The sequence below is a fragment of the Ailuropoda melanoleuca genome, chromosome 6 (genome assembly GCF_002007445.2).
Source record: "Ailuropoda melanoleuca isolate Jingjing chromosome 6, ASM200744v2, whole genome shotgun sequence".
NCBI lineage: Eukaryota > Metazoa > Chordata > Mammalia > Carnivora > Ursidae > Ailuropoda > Ailuropoda melanoleuca.
Window position 1 is genome coordinate 97,590,550 of NC_048223.1, and position 24,347 is coordinate 97,614,896.

General features: G+C 47.0%; 1 protein-coding gene across 47 annotated transcripts in view; it reads right to left on the minus strand.

Moving 5' to 3' along the window:
* The window catches only part of SORBS1 (sorbin and SH3 domain containing 1), a 221,890-nt gene that overhangs the window by 103,084 nt on the left and 94,459 nt on the right, over window positions 1-24,347 (minus strand). For 34 of the 47 annotated variants that reach the window (XM_034663007.1, XM_019808499.2, XM_019808483.2 and 31 more), the window contains 4 exons: window positions 12,147-12,201; window positions 7,665-7,733; window positions 4,758-4,853; window positions 2,620-2,748 (listed from right to left, as the gene is read on the minus strand). In XM_034663007.1, coding sequence (XP_034518898.1) covers window positions 2,620-2,748; window positions 4,758-4,853; window positions 7,665-7,733; window positions 12,147-12,156 — 304 coding nt within the window. In that variant the 5' untranslated portion in view covers window positions 12,157-12,201. Of the gene's footprint in view, window positions 1-2,619; window positions 2,749-4,757; window positions 4,854-7,664; window positions 7,734-12,146; window positions 12,202-24,347 lie in introns of those variants that run through there. The other 13 variants (XM_011235436.3, XM_019808494.2, XM_034663005.1 and 10 more) reach the window with 3 other exon arrangements.

Consider the following 24,347-nt stretch of genomic DNA (forward strand, 5'->3'; position numbering starts at 1 on the left):
TTTCAGTGTTAGCTCATTCCAGCCTGTTTGGTACTCTTCCCTCTACTCAAACCCAGCTTGTCCCTTCCATCCAAACTGCCCTGGTACATAATCTTGAATTTGTCCTCGGTGAATGGGATTCTGTTGTGTCACGTTAATTCCCAAACTGCCCGAGGTCATAAAGCATGTTGGAACTAGAAAGGCTTGGAAACCATCTTGCCCAGGTCCTTCATACTTTACCTGGGTTTCAAAAGTGTGACTTCCCCCCAGTCGGAAAGCACGGTAGCGGACTCACGGCCCATGCCTGACTGTATTGCAGCAAACGGACTTCTGTCCTCATCTGATGCACCCAGAATTGCACTCCTTTTCCCTCCCTTCTCCCTATTTCTCACCACAATTCCCAGGGACTACTTAGCCCCTGGCACATAGATGATGCTAAATGATGTTTGCCAACTTGGAGTCAATGATCTCCACTTACCAGGAGGAAAATAATCTACTAAAATCGATTTACTGTAGAGGTGTGCATGACTGATAGCTCTCCCCTAATTCTTCAGCGTATTCGCATTTTAAAACAAAATACTTCTTCACCCAAATTAGCTGTCAGGTTTCGTAAGATATAGAATTATTCAGAGACCAGAGAGCTTCCTAAAAATGCTCAAATCACTGCACAGTCCTGTAAACCCAAGCCCACAGATTGCTGGGTGAAGGCTACCCTTCAGTGCTCTGCTAGTGCCACCTGATAACCAGGAGGGGGAGCTCCAGGACCCTCTTCTCCCACTCACACTACCTTTTCACCCCTGGAGGAAAGGCCCTGCACTTGAAAAGGTCATTTTATTGAGCCATGGGCTGCAGGATGGTCTTTTTCTTTCAGTTATCCTTGAGGATTCTCTCTTCCCCAAACACCCTCGGGAGCTGGATCTTCCCAGGTAGGCCAGGAGAGACTGGATGAAGCTAGCCTTAGGAAGAAATGATTTTGCCTTCACTCCTTGGCCCCACCTTTCCAGGAGGCTAGAGTGGCAGGCTGCAGTGGGGCAAAAGTCAGGTGTGGGTTGAGGAACATAGGGCCAAGAAGCTACTTTCAAACTATAGTGCCGGAGGCGACTTATGCCTTCCCTGAGACCAGGGAAAAAGCAGTCCACCTCAGGGCGTGACATTATCAGAACAGGGCTTGTGCTCAAACCCTAGCCTGGCTTCGTCCTTGGGCACCTGCCTTGGGGCTAGTTCCAGGTGGCTGGGACAGGAAGTCAGTTTCCAGGATGCTGGCCACTGAAGGGCCCCTTCCTTCAGACTTCCATCTCATCACAACACACTGCTCCCCGCTGCGCCACAGTCTGCGTGCCCACCTCCTTTTGTCTCCAGTCCCAAGGAAGTGGTCCTCACCCTCACTCCTTTTCTTCCTTCATTTCCTTCAAGAAGGAAAGAAAACTGCCCTTCCCTATAGCAGTAGGTCTCAAAGGTGATCCTTGGACCAGCAGCATCCCAGCATGACCAGGAACTTGTCAGAAATGCAAACCCTCAGACCCTACCTCAGATCTGTAAATGGGAATAACCATAAATTCTAAAGCCCCCGCCTGGGGCCCAGCACGCTGGCCTTTTACTCCAGGTGATTCTGATGCAGCTCAGGTGTGAGAACCAGTACCATATGGAGTGGATGGCGGGGGGGCTGCCCCACCCTAAGCTAGCTGTCCCTGTGAAACCTTAGTGTTTCTCAACTCCCAGAACACTTGTGGGGGGGGGGCTCTGGAAAACCCTCTCTAGAGAGGTCATCAAAACCAGAATCATAACCTACTAATAGCAGCTAACCTCTTATGGCTCATTCCATGCCACTAGGCAGGTGCAAAAACCACACACTCCACGCTCACAGAAATGCTATGAGGCAGGTACAAGTATCAAGCCCTTTCTACAGAGGACACCACTAGGGCTGAGACAGGGAATGTCCTGTCCACAGCTGCACGGCCCCAGATGTGAACACAGATCTATCAGGTTCCGAAGTCCCAGGTCTCAACACCAGTCTCTAGATGCCCCGAACAGTAAAGCAGGATGGGAGGAGGGCTGCAGATGGGCTTCTTCTATCCCCAGTAGCTCCTAGGGTGCAGTGGCCTTGGGATGGCTCTCCTGATTCTGCTGCTTCCGCTGTCAGGCTGCCTCCCCAGGCCTGAGTCCTGCCCCTCCCCTCTTTTCCTGGGAGCCAGGTCAGCCAGGCACCTGCACTTCTCAACCTCCCTTGGCTTCTCCCCCTCCACCACCCCAGCCCTGCTTGGCCACTTAGAGCCAGCTCTCAAAAGCAGGGATGGCCTCAGAGAAACCTAACCTCTAGCCCATCTCACCTCGCCCCTCCCATGGAGCCTAAGCCACCTCTGTCCTTGAGAATGCAGTCTGCAGAGCCACTGGCTCTGTAATGAGGTTTCTCCTCATCTCTCTGGTTACCAGCTAACAAGGTGGTGGCCGCTGCCATGCCTCTGCCTGAAGCAAGGGGGCATCTGGTAGTTCAGGGCACTGATCACCTACCCCAGATGGAACAAGGGACCCCTGGGAGAATCGGAGGCAGCTGGTGAATGCACACCCTTGAGCAAAAGCATGAGGGACTCCCTCCCTCCCAGTGGGGGTCGAACCCCTCCCCCAGGCACAAAGGTCACACACCTGGTTTGCTTTCATGTTTCGGGGTTTCCTGAGGGCTTGTGGGGCCGCTGCTTGGGATTTCCCTGTAGGAAGACGAGGCCCGGAGAGTCACTGCTCCCTTCCCAGTGCAGATTTTTGTAGGATCCATGTCTGAAAAGCAAAGATGCAAAAGAGAAGCCTGAATCCAAGGCTCTCGAAGGATTATAGCAACGGTCAGCTAGCAGCTCACGACAGCTGGGGAATGAGATGAACCTGCTTACAGCCACACAAAGTCTTATGGTCAATGTGATGGTCAATGAGAATTAATCTGTGGGTGGAGGGGAGAGATGAATTCCATTTTTGGAGGTTTACCACACATCATGAGGTTCGGGGAAAATGGAGGCAACAATGAGTTCTGCATAAGTTATAACTGTCAGCTGAAAACATTTCAAAATGAAAGCGGGTTAATTCCTTTTATTAGCTGAGGCTTAGGCTGGTGAGTAGACTTCTGACCAATTAGTAAGGCACAATTCAAGAAAGAGTTGATGAGAGATTTCTCAAGCTTCCAGACCATCCTTCTTATGCAAGAGCAAGTTGGCAACATCGGGAATCAAGTTGTTCTGGGGGAAAAAAATCACTGCTTCCTGCAGTTCTCCAGTGGAAAAAGGAAAAGAAAATCTATCAGCAAGTCAAGACCCTTAAAATGATGACGGATATGCTGCCTGTGGAGAAGGATCATGGGTGAGAGCCTCACATTCCAAACTTAATGAAGAAAATTCACACCAAAGAAAATGATGAGAAACACCAGATCCTTCAGTGAAGGGCGTTCACTGTGGCCCCCCCGCTGAGCCTTCCCTGGACCCTGACCTGTCCTACAGTTCACAATAGCCTAAGAGCACTCTCAGGTCATCTTTCAGAATTCCACTGAGAAGCATTTCAAAATAGGCTTCAGAAGATCTGGATGTTCACCCTCTAGGAAAACCAGTGATGAGGAGTCAAGAAACTGATGTCGATCACACAGTTCTAGAAGGCACGTGTTTCCTTCCGTGCAGCGTGGCTAACTGACGCCACAGTTCAGTTTTTCCAATTGCTCACAGCACAGCCTGGATCTCTGACCTAAAATTATCAAGACTGGGATTACAGGGTAAGGCTTCAGGCGGGCGATGGGCAGGATGGAGGCTCAGACGTCCTCTCCTCCCCATTCCCGTGCCAGGGCAGAGAGAAGTACAGCCTCCTCTCTCCTCCTTTCCAGTCCAGCAGCCTCTCCAGCAACTCAGACAGAATGACCACTGGTGTTACAGAAGAGAACAGATCTGCCCCATCAGCACCTCTTCCCACTGAAAGTGAAGCACAAAAAGACAATGTATGGCAGCATAGGCAGTGACCTTGGCCAGCACGTGACTTGTCCAATCCTATCAAGAGGATAAGTGACTGAGGTCACGAAAGTACTGGGAAAACTGATTCATGGTCTTTACGAAAAGGATGAGCAGCGCAATGACAAATCCAGCCCATCCTAGGCTCCAGGATGCACGGCCAGATCTGCCCAACTCCGGACAGCACCACTGGGATAGAGCGCCACCTGGGCCTCGTGCACCATTTCGCACAGAAGGAAGCTGTATGTCAGAGCTGACAACTGAGTGGCACCCCCTCCTTGGAGAGGAGCGGTAGGAAGGGACCGCAGGTGAACTTGGGGGTTGGGGGAGCACAGCGGTACATCTAGGATTGACATCTAAAGCAGCTGCTTCAAGTTCAGCCCAACTCAGAGGTTCCCTGTGTAGACACATTGATTCTTGGAGAGACGGAAGTTTTAAATAAAGTATTGGGAGCGGGAAGCCTCCAGGGAGAGCCATGTAATGCATGCACTTCCATGTATCACATACCCCATGGACCAGAGACCCATGCCAGAGTAATATGTAGCCTCTGGACTGACCCTTCTCCTAAAGAGAGGAGGGGCAAGGCATCTGTCAGTATTTCTCCAGACTTGCTGGCTCACAGAACACACACACACACGCACGCACGCACGCACAGGAAGAAGGGAAACCAGCTAAGGATGTGAGAAGGAGGAGCTCCTAAACATGCAAGAATTAAGCCTCCAAGTCTTTGTTAGAAGGAAAGGAAGGAAAACCATGCATGATCTGCTAATAATTGAGAAAAAAAGAAACCAACCCAAGGAGAGATACCTGGAGGGAGTACCAGGCCTGAAGAGCTTTTCACTGTCTTCACAGGAATTATTTTAACAGCAGAAATAGAGCGTGCACGTAAAGGGTCGGCAGTTGCTGAAAACACAAAAGGGTAAATGGTGCATCCAGAAAGAACATTTGGGAAACACTCAGGCAGTTGAGGAACTGGGAAACACTCAGGCAGTTGAGGAACTGGGCAGGGACAATAGGAGGAAGTCGCCCACACGAAAAGAACAATGAGAAGAGCAGTAGATGTGGTCATTTAAAATAACCTGCTTTCTCTCTCTAGAGTTCCCTGACAAGATGGCAGCACCCCCTCCCCCCGTCACCCATACACAGTTGGTCAGTGTTTATCTCTGTGCCTCCTGCACACCAGGAACGTGCCAAGGCTCTGGACAAAGAGATTTCCAGACACGCAGACTGCCTGGCACATAGAGGAAGGGGAGAGCACCCAGGGTCCAAGGGGCCCCCTGGGAGAATGCCGGGGTGTCTGTGCTGGGGGCAGGGCTGCGAGGAGGAGAGCTATGGCTCAGGCCATGAGTGGAGGAGGGAAGGGAACCAGCCGGTGAGCAGCCTGGTCCTCTCAGACATCATGGCTTTTTCTCCACCATCACAACTTCTGGGGTCCTTCCTGTACCTGTTCTGACCACCATGGTCCTCTGTCCCCGAGCAAATCAGAACCTCCATCTGTTGGGCAGCAGATGGTCTTGCTTAAACCCAGCCTTTCCTGGACAAGAGGTTGCCAGGTGTCCAGTGCACAGTCAAGATTCTGGGCAGCACCCAAGTACCCAGCCCAGGATCCTGACACCCAGCTGGGCCATCAGAGAACTAGCAGAACTGCCTGGGGTGGACCGGGTTGCTGTCCTCATATGCTGGGTGCCCCTACTTCTCCCTCTGAAGGCTTCCCTGGGCCCCCGCCACCCCCTAGAGTCTCAGTGGTGGCACATCCCCAAACCCTCCTCCTCACAGTTTGTGGGGAAGCCTCCCCCCACCCTGTCTCTCCAACGGCAGCAAACAGAGATGGAGCTCAGGTGCTATGGCATCAGGGTCACTCCAATGAGCAATGCTCAGAAGCCTTCTGGACCCACATCTACATAATAACTGGGGGGTAAGGGCTGTCTGGGAAGCAAGACCTCACTAGTGCATCAGTATCATGCTGGAGAGCCTGTCAAGGGGACAGGAGGGAGGCAGGCCCCTCAGCCACGGAGAGCTCACCTTCCAGTCCTCACACTGCCACCTCATAAGGCAGTCACATAGCACACGGCCATCGATAACTGAGTCCATAATAACAGAGCTGCGTGTACTGAGATACAAATGTGCTTGCACAGCGATCCCATTGCCTGTTCCTTATGACCACGTGGCAGACTGGCTGGTGGGAGATTCTTATTACCCTTTCAGAGGAAGAAGCAAGAGGCTCAGAGCTACTCAGAGTCAGCCAGCTCTGAGGGGAAGAAGCTGGGGCTCAGCCTGGCTCAGTGACCTCCCCAGGCCACCATGACGACCTTCAGGTTACATATGCTGCCTCACTTCCAAACAAGGGTTGAATCTTACCGAGCTGAGAGTGGAATCCACACCCACCTGCCACACTCTCCCACACCCCCGAAGTCTGCTCCATAGATGATTTCATGGAGATGGGGCTGACAACCCCACAGGTTTTAAAAACATGAGAGCCCCAAGCCCTCCCCGTGCTCCCTGGATTCTGAAACACACCCCTGGGGCCACTCCTCAGGCACTGCCCTTCAACACTCCCTAAGTGTAACTTAGCCAAGATTGCCCGAGGCCCTGAGAGCACAGCCCCACGCCAAAAGTGGAGAAGGGTGGTCAGGGAGGGAAGCAAGGAGGTGAGGGGCACAGAGAGGCAGCAGAACACCTCCTGCCACAGAGGAACTGACCCCCAAACTAAGAGGGCTCTCCATCCCCCAGCTCCTCCTGTCCTCTCTCTACCTTCCCTTCCCAGCTGCTCCTCCTGACTTTACACTTTGCCTTGTCTCAAAAGGAATACTTGGCTGAACCAGATGGAAGTTACAAACAAAGGCCAAACATGTCACGTTCCGAAATTATTCTTTGAGAGATGGTGCATTTTGACTTGAATGCCCAATGACAGGATTTTTGCCTCCTCTCTTTGATACCATAAAATTTAGTAGGATAAGCATGGATGGAATCACTAAAACCCAGAATTTAAAGCAGGAATGAACACTGTAGAACATCTATTTCCCTCATTTTCTAGAAAAGGGGACCCACACCCATAAAGATAATGGACCTCCCCAGATGTCCGTCTGTGAGCAGAACCGGGACTCAAGCCCCTACCTCATTGCTCCTCCGCCCACACCACACTGCAGACGCGACATTGACGCCTGGCTACTCCGGCAGCCATGTTGAGAGGCTGAGGAGGAGAGACCACTGGGCAAACGGAACCTCGACAGTCATCTTACCCATCACTCACTTCCCACTCAAATCTTTTGTCCTAAAATTTTTAAAAACTGAAAATCGAGAATGCACATGAAACGAATGCGACGGAAATAACTGATTTCAGCAAACAGGTTCTTGCCCCCGGGTCAGGACCATGAACATGTCACTATTTACTGCCACTGAAGGTAAAATGCCAGGTAAGGGAGACTCCAGGTTGATAAATGCTATTTGCACCAGGCGAAGGCCTCGGTCGGTGTCCTTACCTGTTGTTATTCACATCCCGTGAGTGAGGGACAGGTTTTACCATGTGATCTCGCAGTGGGAAAGAGTGGCCTCAGACCCAGGAGATGCAAGAATGCGCTCCCAGTCTCACAGTCAGCATGGGAAACAGGTCTCCAGTTCATAGCCCGATACAACCAGTGACTGCTCGTATCAGGCCAACGGCCCAGGCCGCACATACTCTCTTCCATCTAGAATGGCTTCCCCTCAAGGGCTTACCTTTGTCCTGCCCATTGCTGCCTGGCACCAACCCGTTGACCACAGCTTTAGAAGCACCAACGTCACATTCTGAAAGAGAGACAGAGAGCACAAGGCTTGTGATTTTCTGTCCCTAACATTTATTGAGTCCTGCGTGTGTGACATGCTGGGGACATGCTGGCTTTCTCAGGCCTGGGGAGGGCCCCCTCGGGCACCACGGGAGAATTCTGAGAATGCCACGTGGCTTGAACCAGGAGAGAACACAAGAGCTGTGTGGGGATGGGAAGCATTTGGTAGGTGATGTAAATTCTCCGGCCTCCTCACTATGGTTTCATTTCTGACATTTTAAAAAATCTGCTTCATTCCCTCACTTGGAATGCCAGCTCAATGGCATCCCTGAGCATCCAGAGTGAGAGCTGTCAGAGGACAGAGACCTCGGGCTCTTTAACACCTTCCTTCACCCCACCCACATCCCTCGTCACTCTCCATCCCCTCGAATGTCTCTGGACACTGCCCCTTGTCCCCCTCCTCCCCTTCCCCCCTGACTGCCCACACTGAGGCTCTTATGTTACTGTCCCAGAGATGACCTGGCTTCCCGACTGCTCCCCCTGCCTCTGTTCTGTCCCTTCTCCACCCCCGCTGTCAGCCTGCATCCAGAGAGCACTTCCTAGCTCCTAATCCAACCACGGCCCTACCCAGGTTAAAAAGCCCCAGGGTGCAGGACAGATGAAAACAAAACAGGACAATGCATAGGATCTTCTAAATCAACTCTACTTTAAGCAGACGGTATTTCACTTCTGTTTTGAAAGTGAAAATATTGGGGTTCAGTTGGAAATTCAATCATACATATTATTTCCATGAGGAAACAAATGCGTTCCAAGTTCCCCAAAATGTACAAATGATTGTTTGGAATACAATTTTTTTAGTAAGTTGGGTGACTTAAATCTTGGCCTACGTGATCATATTTAAATTAACTGATCTTCCTGATAATTAAAAGCAAGCAAACAAACAAGCCGCAGGGGCCAGCAGCTACCTAGGGGACAAAGCCTGGGCACTTCACACTGGATTCTGGGCTTTCATAACCATTGGTCCTATAGCCTTTTCCTTCTGTGTTTCCCTCCTCCCCTGCCTGCCACACCCATCTCCTCACAACCCCTGAGCTTGTCAGATGACTTCCAGACCTTTAGACCCAGTTCCTGCACGACCCACACCAGGAATGCCTCCTCCCCTTTCCTTACCTTCTGGAAATCCTGTGCCTCCTCAACGCTTGCTTACCGCGAATGTCACCTCCTCTAGGTCAACGGAGACCTCTCCGAATACTGTTCAGTGAAAGGCCCTAAGGGCAGCCTAAGTCCCACCTGTGTGGCTTGGGGAGTAACCCCACCCCCACCCCCCAACAGCCAAGAATCAACCAAGCCACAAATAGAATCATATCGGCTATGGTTTCTTAAACATCTATTTGCCTGGATCTGAGGATCCATGCTAACATTCAATAAGTACATCTCATTTTTATCCTTCAGACCCAGTCCCTGGAGCTGGGAGCCAGGAACTCTGACTTCACAGATAAGAATTTGAAGCACAGATAGGATGCCAGGCCTGCCCAAGATCACTAAGCTGGGGTCTGAACTCTGGTCTGCTCCATCCCACAGGGCATTTTCTTGCCCCCAACAGGGGGAATCATTTTTTATTTTTAAAATAAAAAAATGGCGGGGCACCTGGGTGGCTCAGATGGTTAAGCGTCTGCCTTCGGCTCAGGTCATGGGATTGAGCCCTACATGGCTCCCTGCTTCTCCCTCTCCTCCTACTGCTCCCCCTGCTTGTGCTCTGTCTGTCAAATAAAATCTTAAAGACAAAATAAAATAAAATAAAATAAAAAACGGCTCCTATATAGTCTATAAATACAAACTAAATATATTCTATATGAAATAGCTTATATACTATCTCCCCGAATGCTGGGACTGAAGCCCTGTCCCAAACCCCAGTGTCTCCTCTGGCTGAGACTAGGTCACCTACCTAGGCTCTCAATAATCAGCTTCCCTGACACGGCGCACACTGAGGGGCCAGCCTGGATGCTCCTGGATCCAGACACGAGCAGGGCCACCACCCCTCCCCACAGCAGCCTGGACCTCCCGACACAGGCTCCATAGGCTCTGCCCTGCTCGCTGCCCCCATCCACCTACAGACGAAGGTTAATCCTCCCAGATGTCAGTATCTCCCTCATACCTACATCTCTGGGATGGATGGAAGGAGGGTGTTGGCAAGAAGGCCAGAAATCCAAGTAAAAGAAGTATCACAGGTTCCACCAGCCCATCTGTTCTTTCTGCAACTCTCCGTGCACCTGCCCTAGTTCCTCCTCACTACCTCCTCTCTGGGGCTGTAGACCTCACTTTGGGCCCCCCCAAGCTAGCACTGGGGCAGCCTCTGAACTGCCACCAGGCCCAGCCCCATGCATTTCCTTTCCTTTCTTTCTTTTCATGAAACACAGAGAAACTTGAAGAAAATTTGCAAAATAGTTCCAGAATCTCCGATTCAGAGCTCTGAGGCACAGTGTGCGGGTGCCCACAGCCTTCCTTTGCCTCAGCTCCACTACACACGAACTGGTTATGCAGACAAATCCTTCACCTCGCAGGGCCTCAGGTTCCCCATGTGAAGAATGGGACAGGGTACACCATGCTGGCTTTTGCAGGTTTGCCAGGAGAAAGCAATGAGTGAACACAGGCTAAGCCCTTCCCCCGGTGACTGGCAGCCCAGTCCAAACTTGGAATAAAATGAATGCTTTATTTTCATGCTTCTCTTTCCACCGAAGGTTAAAACAAATGTTTTCTACATAGCTGCTTTCTTCCTAATGATCACTTTTAATGGTGGCATAATATTCCACACCAAGTAAATACACATAATGAACCTACTCATTCCCCACCTTCATGTCTACGGACACGTGGTGTCCTTCACGTGGGTGATGTTTTTGTTTCCTTCGAATTAAGGCAGGAATTCCCAAGAGTGGGATTATCAGGTCAGAGGGTCTGCATTTTTTGGACTCTTTCTATGAAATGCCTCCTAGCACCACGCCTGAGAGCGAACCTGGGAGAATCCCACAGGCCTATCCACACCCTCACCCTCGTGCTGCGCCCTCCCTTCTTCCTCCTCCTGCCCTAAGGCATGCCAGGAGCCACAATGACAGCATAGGCTCATCCTGATAGAAGATCCAGAAATTTTAGGCTGCAGAACAGAAGTTTAAAAAAAAAAAAAAAAAGCCAAACAAACGAAAAGAAAAAATGAGTTACAAAGTAGGAGCTCCTGGCAGTACCCAAGTCCACTTGGAGGGGAAAGAAGGTGTGCAGCAAAAGGGCTCAAGGAATCAGGAAAGCCAAGTCCTTGCAAGGAGGAGATCTGAGCTGATAACCTAGGATGGAACACTGGCCACGTGGTGGGCATAGTACATCACAGGAACCACATCACTTAATCCTCACAGAGTCCCAAGGAGCCAGTGCTTTCGTGATGTCTGTTTCCCAGAGGAGAATGCAGAGGAGGGTCCCCCACAAGCCAGAGGCCACACAGTTGGTCTGGGAGAAAGCCAAGTTGAAGCCCTGCGCTATTCCATCTGGAGGCCTCCTTGGTCCTAAGCACACACCGTCGTGCACAATTTAGGATTTGGCTAAAAGGGCACTGTCAATACATGGAAAGACAGAGATCTCTGATAACACTGCAGACATAACGCGGAATTAGGAGACCCCTGAATGAGCTGCTACCTGCTCGTCTGCCCCAACACCCCAGGGCCTGCGGGCCTCGGGAGGCTCCAGGGCACGCTCACAGCCAAGGTGGGCCTTAAATTCCCAAATGGAAATTTCTCTGTCTTGAATCCTGGGCTGGAAGGCTGACAGCTCTTGGCTGCACAATGAGCAGAGACCTGTTCCCTTCTCTGACTTCCCTAGCCTGTGCTTTCTACCCCAGCTCTAAGCTAAAAATATGCAAAACTAGCCATTTCTTTAGGTCTTGATTTTTACTCCCAAAGGCACAGCAAGAATGTGAGCAAACTGCTCTTCTAGCCTCAATGAAGGAAGTGTTGGATGAGCTCACACCCTGGGGCAATTATAGTCAATCTGTTTGTTCCCTTTCGCGCAGTCACCAGGATTAAACAATGCCACTGAGGTGTACACGTATGTCAGCACTTACCAAACTGTACACTGAAAATTTCTGCAGTTCACTGTACGCCAATTCTATCTCAATGAAGTTGTTTAAAAAGAGAGAAAGGGAGATATTACAAAGGTGAGGACGTGGTGCATGTTAAGCCTAGTGCTTAACACACAGTAGGCACTCCTTAAATCGTTCACGATGAAGGTGACAGTAGCAATGACAACTTATGACAGAGCTTTGGCGCTTGCCCAGGTCTCAAAAAATAAAAAATGAAATGCAGCTGGGGCCTTAAGAGTAAGTGGGAAATCTGGGTAAACTACCCAGTTCTGTAGATTTGTCCAGGAGAGAAAGACGGGGTTTAAAATGACTTACCAGAGCTCATGGTGGCAACAGGACAAGTCTTCCGCTACTGGGGCTCCGAACTGCTCTGCAAGAAAACAGACAACACAACAAAACTGATGAATGGCAGGTTCACAGGAAGTCCCCATGGTTTGCATGAAAAATGTGGACACCATATATAACCAGGAGTCGCCTGGTCAGGCTTCTAAGTTCTTGGTTGGCTGCCTAGGAACATGACCTTGACCTTGGGCACAGTACTCAACCTCCTTGGCCTCAGTTTTGTCACCTGTACTTGGTTTAGATACTAAGCAAGATCTCTTCCAGTTCTAAGATTCTATTAAAAACCTCAAGTTCCACGAATGCATGTGGGTCAAGGAGAGGGTACAGGAAAGAATGAACCAAATTTTAGGAGAAAGAGGTAAAAATCACAACACAAAATGATTATCAAAGGATAATAAGTTACATATATATATATAATTATACACATGGAAATGTTCTAGATGCTGGAAACATATTCATTTGACCCTCCCAATGACCCTAGAGCGTAAGCAGTGACATTGCATTAGTTTACACGGATAGGAGACTGAGGTACGGAGGGGGGCACGGCTTGGTACCAGGACACAGACAGATGGACTTGAAGGCCCAGGCTGTCAGGTTCTGCACTCCACTGGGCTGAAGGGGAATGCATTCTCTTGATTCACAAAGACCACCCCTCCTTTAGTATGGTCTCCTCCCAAGTCTGCAGCAACCACTGATCTGCTTTCTATCCCCAGAGTCTAACCCTTTTCCTAGAATGTTACACCTGGCCCAGCGAATCTAACTTCTTGGACCTGACTTCTCTCACTTAGCACACCATCACTCAGCAATTGGCCATATGTGTGTGGGTCTATTTCTGGACTTTATTCTGTTCCATGGATCTGACTCGAGCCCATAACTCACTGTCTTAATTACTCCAGCTTTAGAGTAAGTCTTGAAATCAGGTAGTGTGAGTCTTCCAATTTCATCCTTTTTCAAAAACCATTTTTGGCTCTTTTAGATCCTTTGTGTTCTCACAAAGTTGAGAGTCTTACCAGCTTCTACCAAAAACGAAACAGAACGCGTGCTGGACTTTTGATTGGGATCGTGTTGACTCTATACATCAATCTGGAGGGAAATTAACACTTTACCAATATAGAATTTTCTAATTCATGACAGCAGACCCTCTGTCCCCTTATGTAGGTCTTTCATTCCTCTCCACAATATTCTGTCGTTTCCAAAGTACGGGTCTCGCACATATTTTGAATAAAAAGGCCTAAGAGAACATACTGGAAAGACAACCCGAAAAGAAAGACTTCAGGATATGCAGACCCTTGCTATTTAAAGTGTGGTCCAGAGACCAGCACTGGCATCAGCCAGGCGCTTACTAAGAATGCAGAAACTCAGACTTGACCCTACAGTGGCTGAATCCGAATCTGCATTTTAACAAGATCTCCAGCTGGTCTCTCTGCAGAGAGGCAATGAGGGAGAGGAAATCAACTCCCTAGTTCATTAATTCTGCAGTAAGAAGGCCAAAACATGGTCTGAGGGTCTGTGCAAGGAGACATGCATCAGTTTCCTTTTTAACACATTGAAGCCAGGCACTGGCTTCCTTTCTGGGTGGCTGCCTTGCTCACTGTCCTTGGAACAGCGTAGAATGCTAGGGGCAAGAAGGAATCATTCCAAGTCCCCTGCTGCCNAGTAGTTCAAATCAGCAGTAGTTCATCTCTGTCGAATACACCTGAAGACTGTCCGTGACCTTCAACAGCCCCGAACCTGTGGGAACATTTGTTCTTTCGGTGAAGGAACACAACCTGCTGTGTTCTGCATGCCCTCCTGGCTTCCAATCCCGGTTTTAGGGTGCCCCAGTTTGGCTCCCAGGACCAAAGGACTGTCATGATACCATCCAAACATTTTTATTTTTAAAATAATAATAATTTCATTAAGGTTTTCTTCAACTTTTAAAATGATTAAAGAAGGGCTTTTGATTCAAGCATGAAGCTATCTTAGAATGTGTATTTTCTTTCTTTACAGTCCTTTCTAAACTCTATCTGCAGAAGTAGCATTTACATATAGTTGTAAGCATAATGTCTGGACAGCTTTGTGTTTTACTTTTTAAACCAAAGATTTCATGAACATTTTTCGGGATTTTTACACAGTCCTCATATCCATTATTTTAATGGCTCTGTAATATTTTATTGTATTATCCCTCCATAATTCATTTACCACTTCCCTCTGGACAGTTCCATTTAATTCATCTTCATTTAAAAAATAAGTACAGGGGCGCCTGGGTGGCACAGCGGTTAAGCGTCTGCCTTCGGCTCAGGGCGTGATCCTGGCGTTATGGGATCGAGCCCCACATCAGGCTCCTCTGCTATGAGCCTGCTTCTTCCTCTCCCACTCCCCCTGCTTGGTGTTCCCTCTCTCACTGGCTGTCTCTATCTCTGTCAAATAAATAAATAAAATCTTTAAAAAAAAAAATAAGTACATAGCACAAACGCATTCTTAGGCTAGGAAAGAGATGAATGGAAATGTCCTATGAACCAAAGAAAAAAGATGCACCATCATACGTGGGTAGTCCTTTGTGCATGTAGTATTTTTCAACATAGACAGTAGTGATTTCTAAGTGTCAGCCCCACTCTTGCTTACAAACTGATCTAATGTACATCTGGTCAGGGAGAACATCCAAAACTCCATCACTTGGCCACAAGTGCCCAGCAACCATGGTAGAGTTCAGCCGTAGCACTCTGTCGGAGACACCCCCATGCCAGGTGCTAACCAGTTAGTGGCTGGATTGTAAGATGGAGGGAGAATGGACCCAGAGTGCTAGGACACTGTTTTAATATTTTAAGAATTAGCATGACAGTAATGGGTGACGATGACCTCGCATAGGTGAGCACCTGCTCTGGACACAGATTTTTTGGGTCTTAGGTTCTGTGGCATGTTCTCATTTAGTGACTGAATCAGCAGCGGGTGACACAAAGAAGGAGGGGACAGTTTAAAATAAGATCTCCAGCAAGGGCGGCAGTGGCAGCTGTGCCAAGGATGGTGCCCGGTGTCCTCACCAGTGGTGGCTACAGACAATTATAGCCTATCCAGACTATTGCAGGGCCTGATTTCAGCTCGCATTCCATCCTACTCAGCCTCCTTGAATTCCTGCCTCTGTTTGGAGGGCAGTTCTCCAGCCTCCCACAAATTCGGAACTACCCAAACTCTTACCAATAAACCCCCTTTCAGTTTGAGTTCACTTGAGGCAGTTTCTGGTCATTTGCAACCCAAGAATCTTGACCAGCACAAGGTGAGTGTGGGGGAAGAAGTCCCTAAGGTTTCATTCCGAGAGCAGAATCTTCATTTCTCTCTCCTCAAGTGAAGCCATCCAGATCTGAATCCCAGGGGGCTCAGCAAAGGGTTTTGTCTCTAGAACCTGAAGAACTCAGAGTCAGGGCAGCAAGGATGGGACCAGGAAGCTGCACAAACTGAAGTCTGACCAGCACGCTGCAAGCCTTGAAAGTCATAATCTAGTCCCTGCAGTTTATTCAGAGATAATGTAAGCTATTAAAATCATATGTAGAATGTGAGAGTTTATTTTACATAAAACCCCCTGACACTTAATATTTACTTAAAAGCTAAGCTGTAAAGGGTTTGATTTGGTTGAGAACATGACGGTAGGTCTGTGGAATTTCTCCCACAAGTCGCCTCCAAAGGAGGCAGGCACCTTTGGGTAAAAGCCAAGAAGATGAACAGTGCCATCTAGTGGCAAAACCATAAAGCTCCAAGTGGACAGCTATCCCCACCTCCGCGCCCCCATAAATCGCGGGACCTCCTCAGTGTCAACAGCTTGGGTGGGCCAGCGAGGGTCAAGCTTGGGCAGTCAGGACCTACCGTACTTCGGTAAAGGGCCACAGCATCAACACAGGCATTCCACCAGAAGAACAAAATGTAAAGTAGCCAGACAACAAGTTAAGAATGCATCTGGATAATTAATGGTTCTGCATCGTCCCTCCCTAATTCCACGACCCTATAATTCTGAGATAAGTCCTGATGACACAGAGTGAATAATTACTAAAAAGCAAAAGTTATACTCATGCTTCCAGCTCAAATAGGATCCAATAACTAAATATGGGTTGTTTATTGGGGAAGGAAAGAAGGTCCTTCCTTATATGGATGGTTCAGGGATGTATGACAGGGAAGAATTGAGTTTGTCCATAAAAATGAATTCAGGGTCCAGCAAAGATTCTTGGAAAAGAAGGAGTCTTGGATTGACCTCTCACAAAAGGTGCTCCAGCTTCTCCTATGCCCTATAGTGTTTGGCTTCCAATGCTTCTCCCCACATATGTACTAAGGACATGTGTGTGTACACACACACACACTTTTAAGTTTCCATAGCAGAGACATTGGATCAACCTCAGGACCAAGCACTCAGTGGGTGCTCAGTCATGAACTCTGTCCTTGTCTCTATTTAGCCTTTAGAACCTAATTTTGGAGTCTTCACTTCAAGATAACCAGGACCCTCCTGAACTCCAACATAGCTATCTAAAAACAAGCTAGCTCCCATTCCAACCAAACCCTGCTTATACTCTGGCTTTGAAATCCAATCTGGGACTTGATTTGATATATTTGCAGCTACTTCCTTCCAATGACTCGAAAAGAATAGTGACAGCTCACAAAGCCCCAGAATAAATGCTTGGCCTTCTTGTTTTTTATACTTTGCTGACCCACACAGCAAAGTCAAATTTCTCCAATTTTTCAACAGCTCATTCTTCTCAATCTCTATTAATGCTCGTTTGTCTCCAAATGTACTCTCTACCTTGTTGAAGAGGGTGCAGAAGGTTCTTCAGAAAGCCAGAAAGGATATACAGAGTCACTGACACTGCCTTTCAAGAGGGAGGAAGATAGAAACTCAATGTTGACATTGACTTAGGTCTGGAATCCCATGACATAGCTGGGGGCTCAAAACACAACAAGCACAAGGTTTTTGTGAAAAGACCAATGCTTCTGGAGAGGAAGCCATAGGAAAACACATCAGAAAGGCCATCCCCCACATCCTCTCATTTCCTCCTGGACTCTCTCCAACTGGTTTCCGCTCTAACCAATGATCTGAAATGGCCTTCAGAAAGATTTCCAGTGCAGACACGGCCAAGCCCAACACTGGCTTCTGCACTGGTCAGGGCCTCGCTGACCTTTTCCACTGAATTTAAAACACTTAACTCCTTCTTCCTCCCACAAACACTTTTTGGTCCTAGTTTCTAAGTGTCATTGTGGGTTGGTTTACATCAGGCCAGGAGGATTCTGGCCAGAATCTGGATCAGGGCTTCCACAGTTCTTCTAGGAGTCTACATACCTAGAAGACCCCACACTGGGTCCTCATTTCTTTCTATCTTCAAGCTCACTTCCTTGGAGATTTTATCTGGATTTTTATCTGGAATATGAGAGCCAAAAGGATCCATGCAGGTTACCTAGCCCATTTCCCTGGCTTTCTGCCTGTTTTGGAAGGAGGTTCCATGAGCCCCCTCATGCCATAGTGCTGGTAACCCACCCACCCATTCCCCACCTTTCACTTCAACAAGGACACCTGTGCTTTTATTGATTTTCATTCATTTATATTTCCCGAGTTTTCCTTGGGTTCTGCGACTACCAAAAAAAATAAATAAATAAAGGCTCATAAACCAGAAATCCAACCCACAGCCTCACTGGGGTGCAAAAACTGAGATTCAGAAAAAGTTTCCCTTTGTCTTGCTTTTTACTCCTTCTACTAAGCCCCCTATCCTTCTTCCTCCTCGGGCCACCTGCAGCCTCTGGCCTCTTGGCAATGGATAAAGAATTCCAAAGGAGAATCAGTCCTCCACAGCCAACGCACAGACTGGCCAGCGTCACTTCCCTTCTAGAACCTTTTAATATCACCCCGTTACTCACTGAACACCGAGTCCAGATAACCAGTGACAAGATGGCTGTGACGATCCTCATCTCGCCCACACCCTGCCTTCCAGTCTGTCTCTGCCCCTCCAATCAGGCCTCATGCACTGAGCCTGATAGACTGTGAGCACTACCTGGCAAGGCCGGGTCTTGCTCATCTCTGCATCGAGCATCTGGTATGGCGCCTGGCAAGTGTCCAGTTAACGGTGGAGTGAATCACTGCCCCTCACACACGCCAGTCAGCGTGCACTGCTTTCTCCTCTTCCCCTTGTCACTCCCCTCTCACCCCACACCTGACAAGCTGCCTGGTCTAGTCAAGTCTTCCTTCTTCATGAGTCATGCGCCTCAGCCACCTCAGAGTTTCCAACCTCACACGTACACTGTATTCCACCACCTCATTCCTAGACCATGACAATGGCCTGAGAAGCCTCAGAACCACCCTATACAGCCATGGAGTGCCACAGTGTGACTGTAGCGGTGGAAGACTTCCTAAGGGTCACATTTCCATGGGGAAAACAATCCACAGAGCCCCTGTGAGCTCAGAGGGGCTGGCTGGGCAGCACAGGGCAAAAGGAAAAAAGGCACCAAACCTCCTAGAAAAGAATAATGGTAGCTAAGACACAGGCCTGGCGACACCATTCAAACAGTATTTCTCCCACCATGGCCTACCATGCGCCCAGGACAGTGCTTTGTCCAGAGGAGACCAGCGTGACTCACACAGCTATGGTCTTTGAGGCCACTGCAGAGCTGCAAGGTGACAAACATGTCCCACTGAAATATAATATGATGGGAAGCCCTCTGCTTGCAATCTGAGCTAAGTGGTACAGGACCACAGAAAGAAAAGGAGTTAAGTTCTGCATGGGACAGAGTATCAAGGAATGAACGCTAATATTTTCAAATGTTCAGTGACATACTTCTCAGCTCACTTCAGATATCGCAATTTGGGAAACACTGGTCTAAAAACTGAGGTCCAGATTCTTGAATACACCATCATGCGTGTAAGATAAGGTCCCAGTGAGTCTTCCATCTTGCTTCCCCCAGGTACTCAGTAAGCCCTCAACCCCACGGTACCAGACCGTCACTCCTGCTGCACCCTGAACAACAGCTCCCCTTTCCAAGTCCTTCATCTCGTGGTTTCTTCCCACTAAAACCCTTTTCCTCACTTCCCTAACCTTTAATGCCAACCCTAGTCACCAGATGCACTGGCCCAACAAAAATTACAGGTTTTTATTTGGCTTTTTAAATTTAGTTTTGTTTTTAATCCCTATTAGAAGTCATGCTGATAAGGAACTCATTTTAATAAGACCAATTTTCAATCACAGAATTCAGAAATCCGATGCCCAAGTTCCCACTAAAATCATCACACTCTCATCTCAGACCTTGCCAGAGATGGGTCAGATCTAGAGCTGGAAAGCTAAGTACCAATACACCTGCAATCATGTTTTATCTTTTATACTTAAATGAAGCCTTTAAATAAACATACAAAGTTGATTCTGCCAATTGCCAATAAGCAAAATACAGCCCCCAAATAGTTTCAAGTCTTACAAATACAGTACTATTTGAGCTTCAGACAATAGAATTTGGATAATAACTTGTAATCGTATGTTACATTATCTATGTATTAAAATGCATGGTTTGCAGCATACATAATAGAGAGGATTAATATCCTGATCTTACAGTACGCTCATACTGTGCTCCCAGGAAAAAAAATAAAAAGGCATGAAGAAATAATTCCAAGAAAAATGCAAACAAACAAACCCATGAGAAAATGTTCACTTAACCTGATTAGTTGAAAGAAAGAAAGAAAGAAAGAAAGAAAGAAAGAAAGAAAGAAAAGAAAAGAAAAGAAAAGAAAAGAAAAGAAAAGAAAAGATGCAAATAATGACTTTTCCCCCCCACTTCTTAATTAGTCCACAAATTTAAAAACACTAACACTTGGTGTGGACAAAAGCAAAGGCACTGAAATTTTCCTACATGGCCAGTGACACTATAAACTGTTACCCCTGTTTTGAGCATAACACATCAAGAGCTATACACCTCAATCCCTTTGTGCTTTCAATCTAGCCAAAGAAAGAACCCCAAATGACAACAAAGCTACACAGGGATGTTTCTCATGGCTTTACCAATAATAGTGAAAACCTGGACACTCTCTGGTGTTCAGTCACAGGGGACCAATTACATGGCTACACACACCCCTGGGTGGACTATTGAACAGTTATGAAAATGGGAAGACACTTCTTACAAGAGTAGGTGAAGAAAGCAGGGTGTAGGTCTGTGTGACATTTGTGATCATAGTTATGTAAAAAATAAAACACAGCCAGGGGTGCTTGGGTGGTGCAGTCAGTTAAGTGTCCGACTCTTGGTTTCTGCTCAGGTCTTGATTTCAGGGTCGTGAGATTGAGCCCCGCGTCAGGCTCCATGCTCAGCACAGAGTCTGCTTAGAGTTTCTCTCTCCCTCTCCCTCTACCCCTGTGCTCAACTGTGCTCTAAAATAAATAAATCTTTAAAACAAACAAAAAGACATATCCATATATTTTAAAGGAAATATGCCCAAATTCTAGTGATGATTTGGTAGCATGGACTTATAGGCAACTTTTAAATTTCATTTCTGTTTTCCAGATGGTTTATGTTTCTTTTTATTTTTTAATTTTTTTTAAAGATTCTATTTATTTATTTGAGAGAGAGAATGAGAGAGCTAGCATGAGAGGGGGGAGGGTCAGAGAGAGAAGCAGACTCCCCGCTGAGCAGGGAGCCCAACTTGGGACTTGATCCCAGGCCTCCAGGATCATGACCCGAGCTGACGGCAGTTGTCCAACCAACTGAGCCACCCAGGTGCCCCTTTTTAAATGAAAAGTCATTTTTTTCAGCTCATACCTAGCATTTGAAATGCAATTGTGTAATATTTAGAACTTTCAGGAGAAAATTTAGGTGACAAGCTAAAAAACACACCACTAACAATCTTGTCCATTAGAACATAGCCCTACATGATGCAATCTTCCACAGGACTAATAGCAAATGCCCTAAATGTGGGATTCCAACATTAATCACCAGTGACTGCTTTTGTTTAATGAAGCCAAAGAACTCCCGTGTAGTTCCTTATGAGGACAAGGGGGGCAATAAAACGACTAGAATGTTCAGCCAGATTTCTTAAGAAGCAATTGCACCAAAACATTTCATCTTAAAATAGTCTGCAGGGACTGCCAGGTGACAATGCACACAGAACCCCATTGCTCCGTGGGCCTGCTTGCTGCCAATTCCCTGCCCCTACCCCGACTTCATGGCATTCCAGAGCCCTGAACTCCTTCTCAAACTCTTTATATGTACAACTCTGGGCACACGAAGTTTCTTAAACACGCATTGTTAACCAAGACAAGTCTTAAATACGAAAACTGGCCCATTTGTGTTTCCCAAATATGGCTGTGTCTACAGAACCAAAACAAAGATGTCTAATTGCAGCATCCCGCACATTTGGAACTCTCCACTGAGACAACCTAGAGAATTCAAACAAGGGCGGATTCCCAAATTCACGAGATAAAAGGAAAACATCTTAGCTTGTTTCAACTGTAAACACATAGCCTCAAAGTCCGGGATCCAGACGAGGCCTTTCTTCTGCAGCCATCACAACCCGACGCCTACCTGTAGGGGAGCAGAGCCACAGGCATTCTGAATTCTCAGAAGAGTCAAGGTTGGGCCAGAGTCTACAATACAGGAAAAGGAGACTAAGAAGTTACTGTGCGTGGATGAAAAAAATCCTAAAAAGCTGAAAAGGGGTCTGTTAGAGCCTGAGAATGGGAAAGAAGGGCGGGTTTGATATGTCAGGAGAGGCGTCCACGCTTCCAGACAACCCACGGTGCCCTCTCAACTTGGCTTCTGAACCGCACCACTCCTGAGGCTACGCACCACGTCATGTATCACACGGACATCTGTGGTATAGACCCATACCATGCCCAGGAATGAGGGAACAGAAGTTCCATTCAGTAAAAAGACTCTAGGTCTCTTGCAAAGACATAAATACTTCAATTCATAATACTGGCTTATTCAGGAATTGCTTGTTTTCCTTAAGGAGTTTTCAAATTTTACTGAAAGTACATTAACTTAGCAAAAAGCCAATATGAAACACAGAAAACAGTATCTTTTCTGAGAAAAACCTCTCTTCTCCGTGGCATCTGTTGAATAACTGAGGTAGAACACATATAGACAGGCCCAGAATCAATGATCGTTGGTCCCTACCAGTAATGAATGGGGGACCCTGACTTCATTAACCACTGAATAATCAGGGAATTATTGTTCAGCTACTTTTTTCTATTGTCATCGTTTTGTACTAATTTTAGGCAATTTTTCAATATATCAGGTGTAAAAGCTGCACCTAAGCATTTGAGAATACAATCCAAATTTCCAAAATGGGTTTTCTTCAAACTGAGCTAAGATCACTAAAATAGAGTAGCAAGCTCATACATGGCAAACATTCAATAAATGTATATACTTTTTAAATATGACAAGTCTCAGACCAGACTACTTGAGAATAGGTGGGCATCTATTATATACTTTTATATAAATAGAAATTGTATATATATGCATACACACACACATTTCTGACTTCAGTTGATCTATGTATATCCAACTATATCAATCATTACTTCGAATGTAAATGGTCTAAACGTACCAATTAAATGACAGATTGTCAGAGTGGATGAGAAAACAAGAGCCAACTGCATGTTGTCTCTAAGAAACCCACTCCAACTCCAAAGACACATATAGGTTAAAAATAAATGCATGGAGAAAAATATACCTGCTAACAGTTGCTACATGTGGTTGGTGGCTGCAAGAAAACAACAAAAATCCAGGGTGAGGACGGGGTTTGAATCCAAACCCTGCCAGGGCTGTGCAAATTGGGAAGTCCCTTAGTTTAGCAGCGTCAGTTTACTCACCTATAAAAGGGAATGGATAATACCTAATTTCATAAGGTGTTCCTTAAGATTAAATCTAAAAATATGTATGAAACGTTGTAAATTGTATTATAAAAGGGAAAGTGTTCTAGCAAATAAGGTGCTGGTCTAGTCCTGTTACCCTTTGTTTATTGCTTTAACGATACTTACCTGTACAAAACGTTATGAACTTTACAAACTGAAGGAGCATCTAAGAACCTAGAAATCCATCTCTGGCTCTGCCTCCCTATGCAAAGTCAGGCAATGAAGGACACTCTCAATAAAGGCATCTTTTTTTTTTTTTTTTTTTAAAGAAACTTCACAGTTGCTCTCTCTTAAAGGTTAGGTCTCAAGAAACAAAGCCATTATTATCCAGACCCATTCATTGTGCGTGCGTTCTGGGCGAGACCCCGGGCTCACGCTTCAGAGCAGACAGATGAACCAGCCACTTTAACACATGTCATTTCTCATTTTAAGAACACCTTGTAAGGTTTCCATACCCAGTTGGTGAAAGGAGAAACTCAGCCTCAACGAAAATTAAAGAGTCTTACAGAAGCAATAAGAAAGTGGCATACAGATCCTGGCGCTGACCCCCAAGTCCAGGCTCTTTCCATTCCACAATGTGGCCTCAAAGAGGCACCATACGGTCTGTGCCTGAAGAAAGAAACTCCTATGTGAAGGCTGTTCAGGGAATATACAGACCTAAAGGAGAGAGAGGATACTCGCAAGGAACATTTTTAACCAGCTATGGCAATGATCAAATCAATTAACCAAACCAAGAGATGGTTCCTGCTCTCAGAGACCTTATATTCTACTAGGGAGAGAGAAGACTAAGAGCCTTGAAACCTCAATGAATCGCTAAATTCAGCATGGAAGAGCACCTAGGGACCGCCCTCTGCTGTAGGAATATGCCAGCTAGGAGAACGCTTCGAGACTTACCTGGGAAAGACCAGGACGTGCTGACCAAAGCACCCTTTTCCAAATGTGTCAAAGAACCCTGCAGTTCTTAGATTAACTTCTCTAGAAAGAGTGTTCACTGGGGGAGGCTACAGTGAATATGATGATTACACACAGCGTTTTCTAGCCGCCTTTAGGAATCAACGACACCCACCAACACCCCATTACCCACACTCGTGCCTTAAAAAATGTGTAGAGGAACTCTAAAATAACTTGGATTTCAGTGCTGCTCTGCCACTTACTAGAGGCCTGATCTGAGGTTCGTCAGTTAACCATGGAAGCTTGTTTCCTCATCTATAAAATGGGAATAACAGCAGCCATGAGGCTCAGAGTGCTACAGTGAGCATTAACGATGAAAGCAAGCACGTCAAGTGCCCATCACAGGACTAGAAAGTGCTCAATAAATGTTATCTGCTTGTGGCCT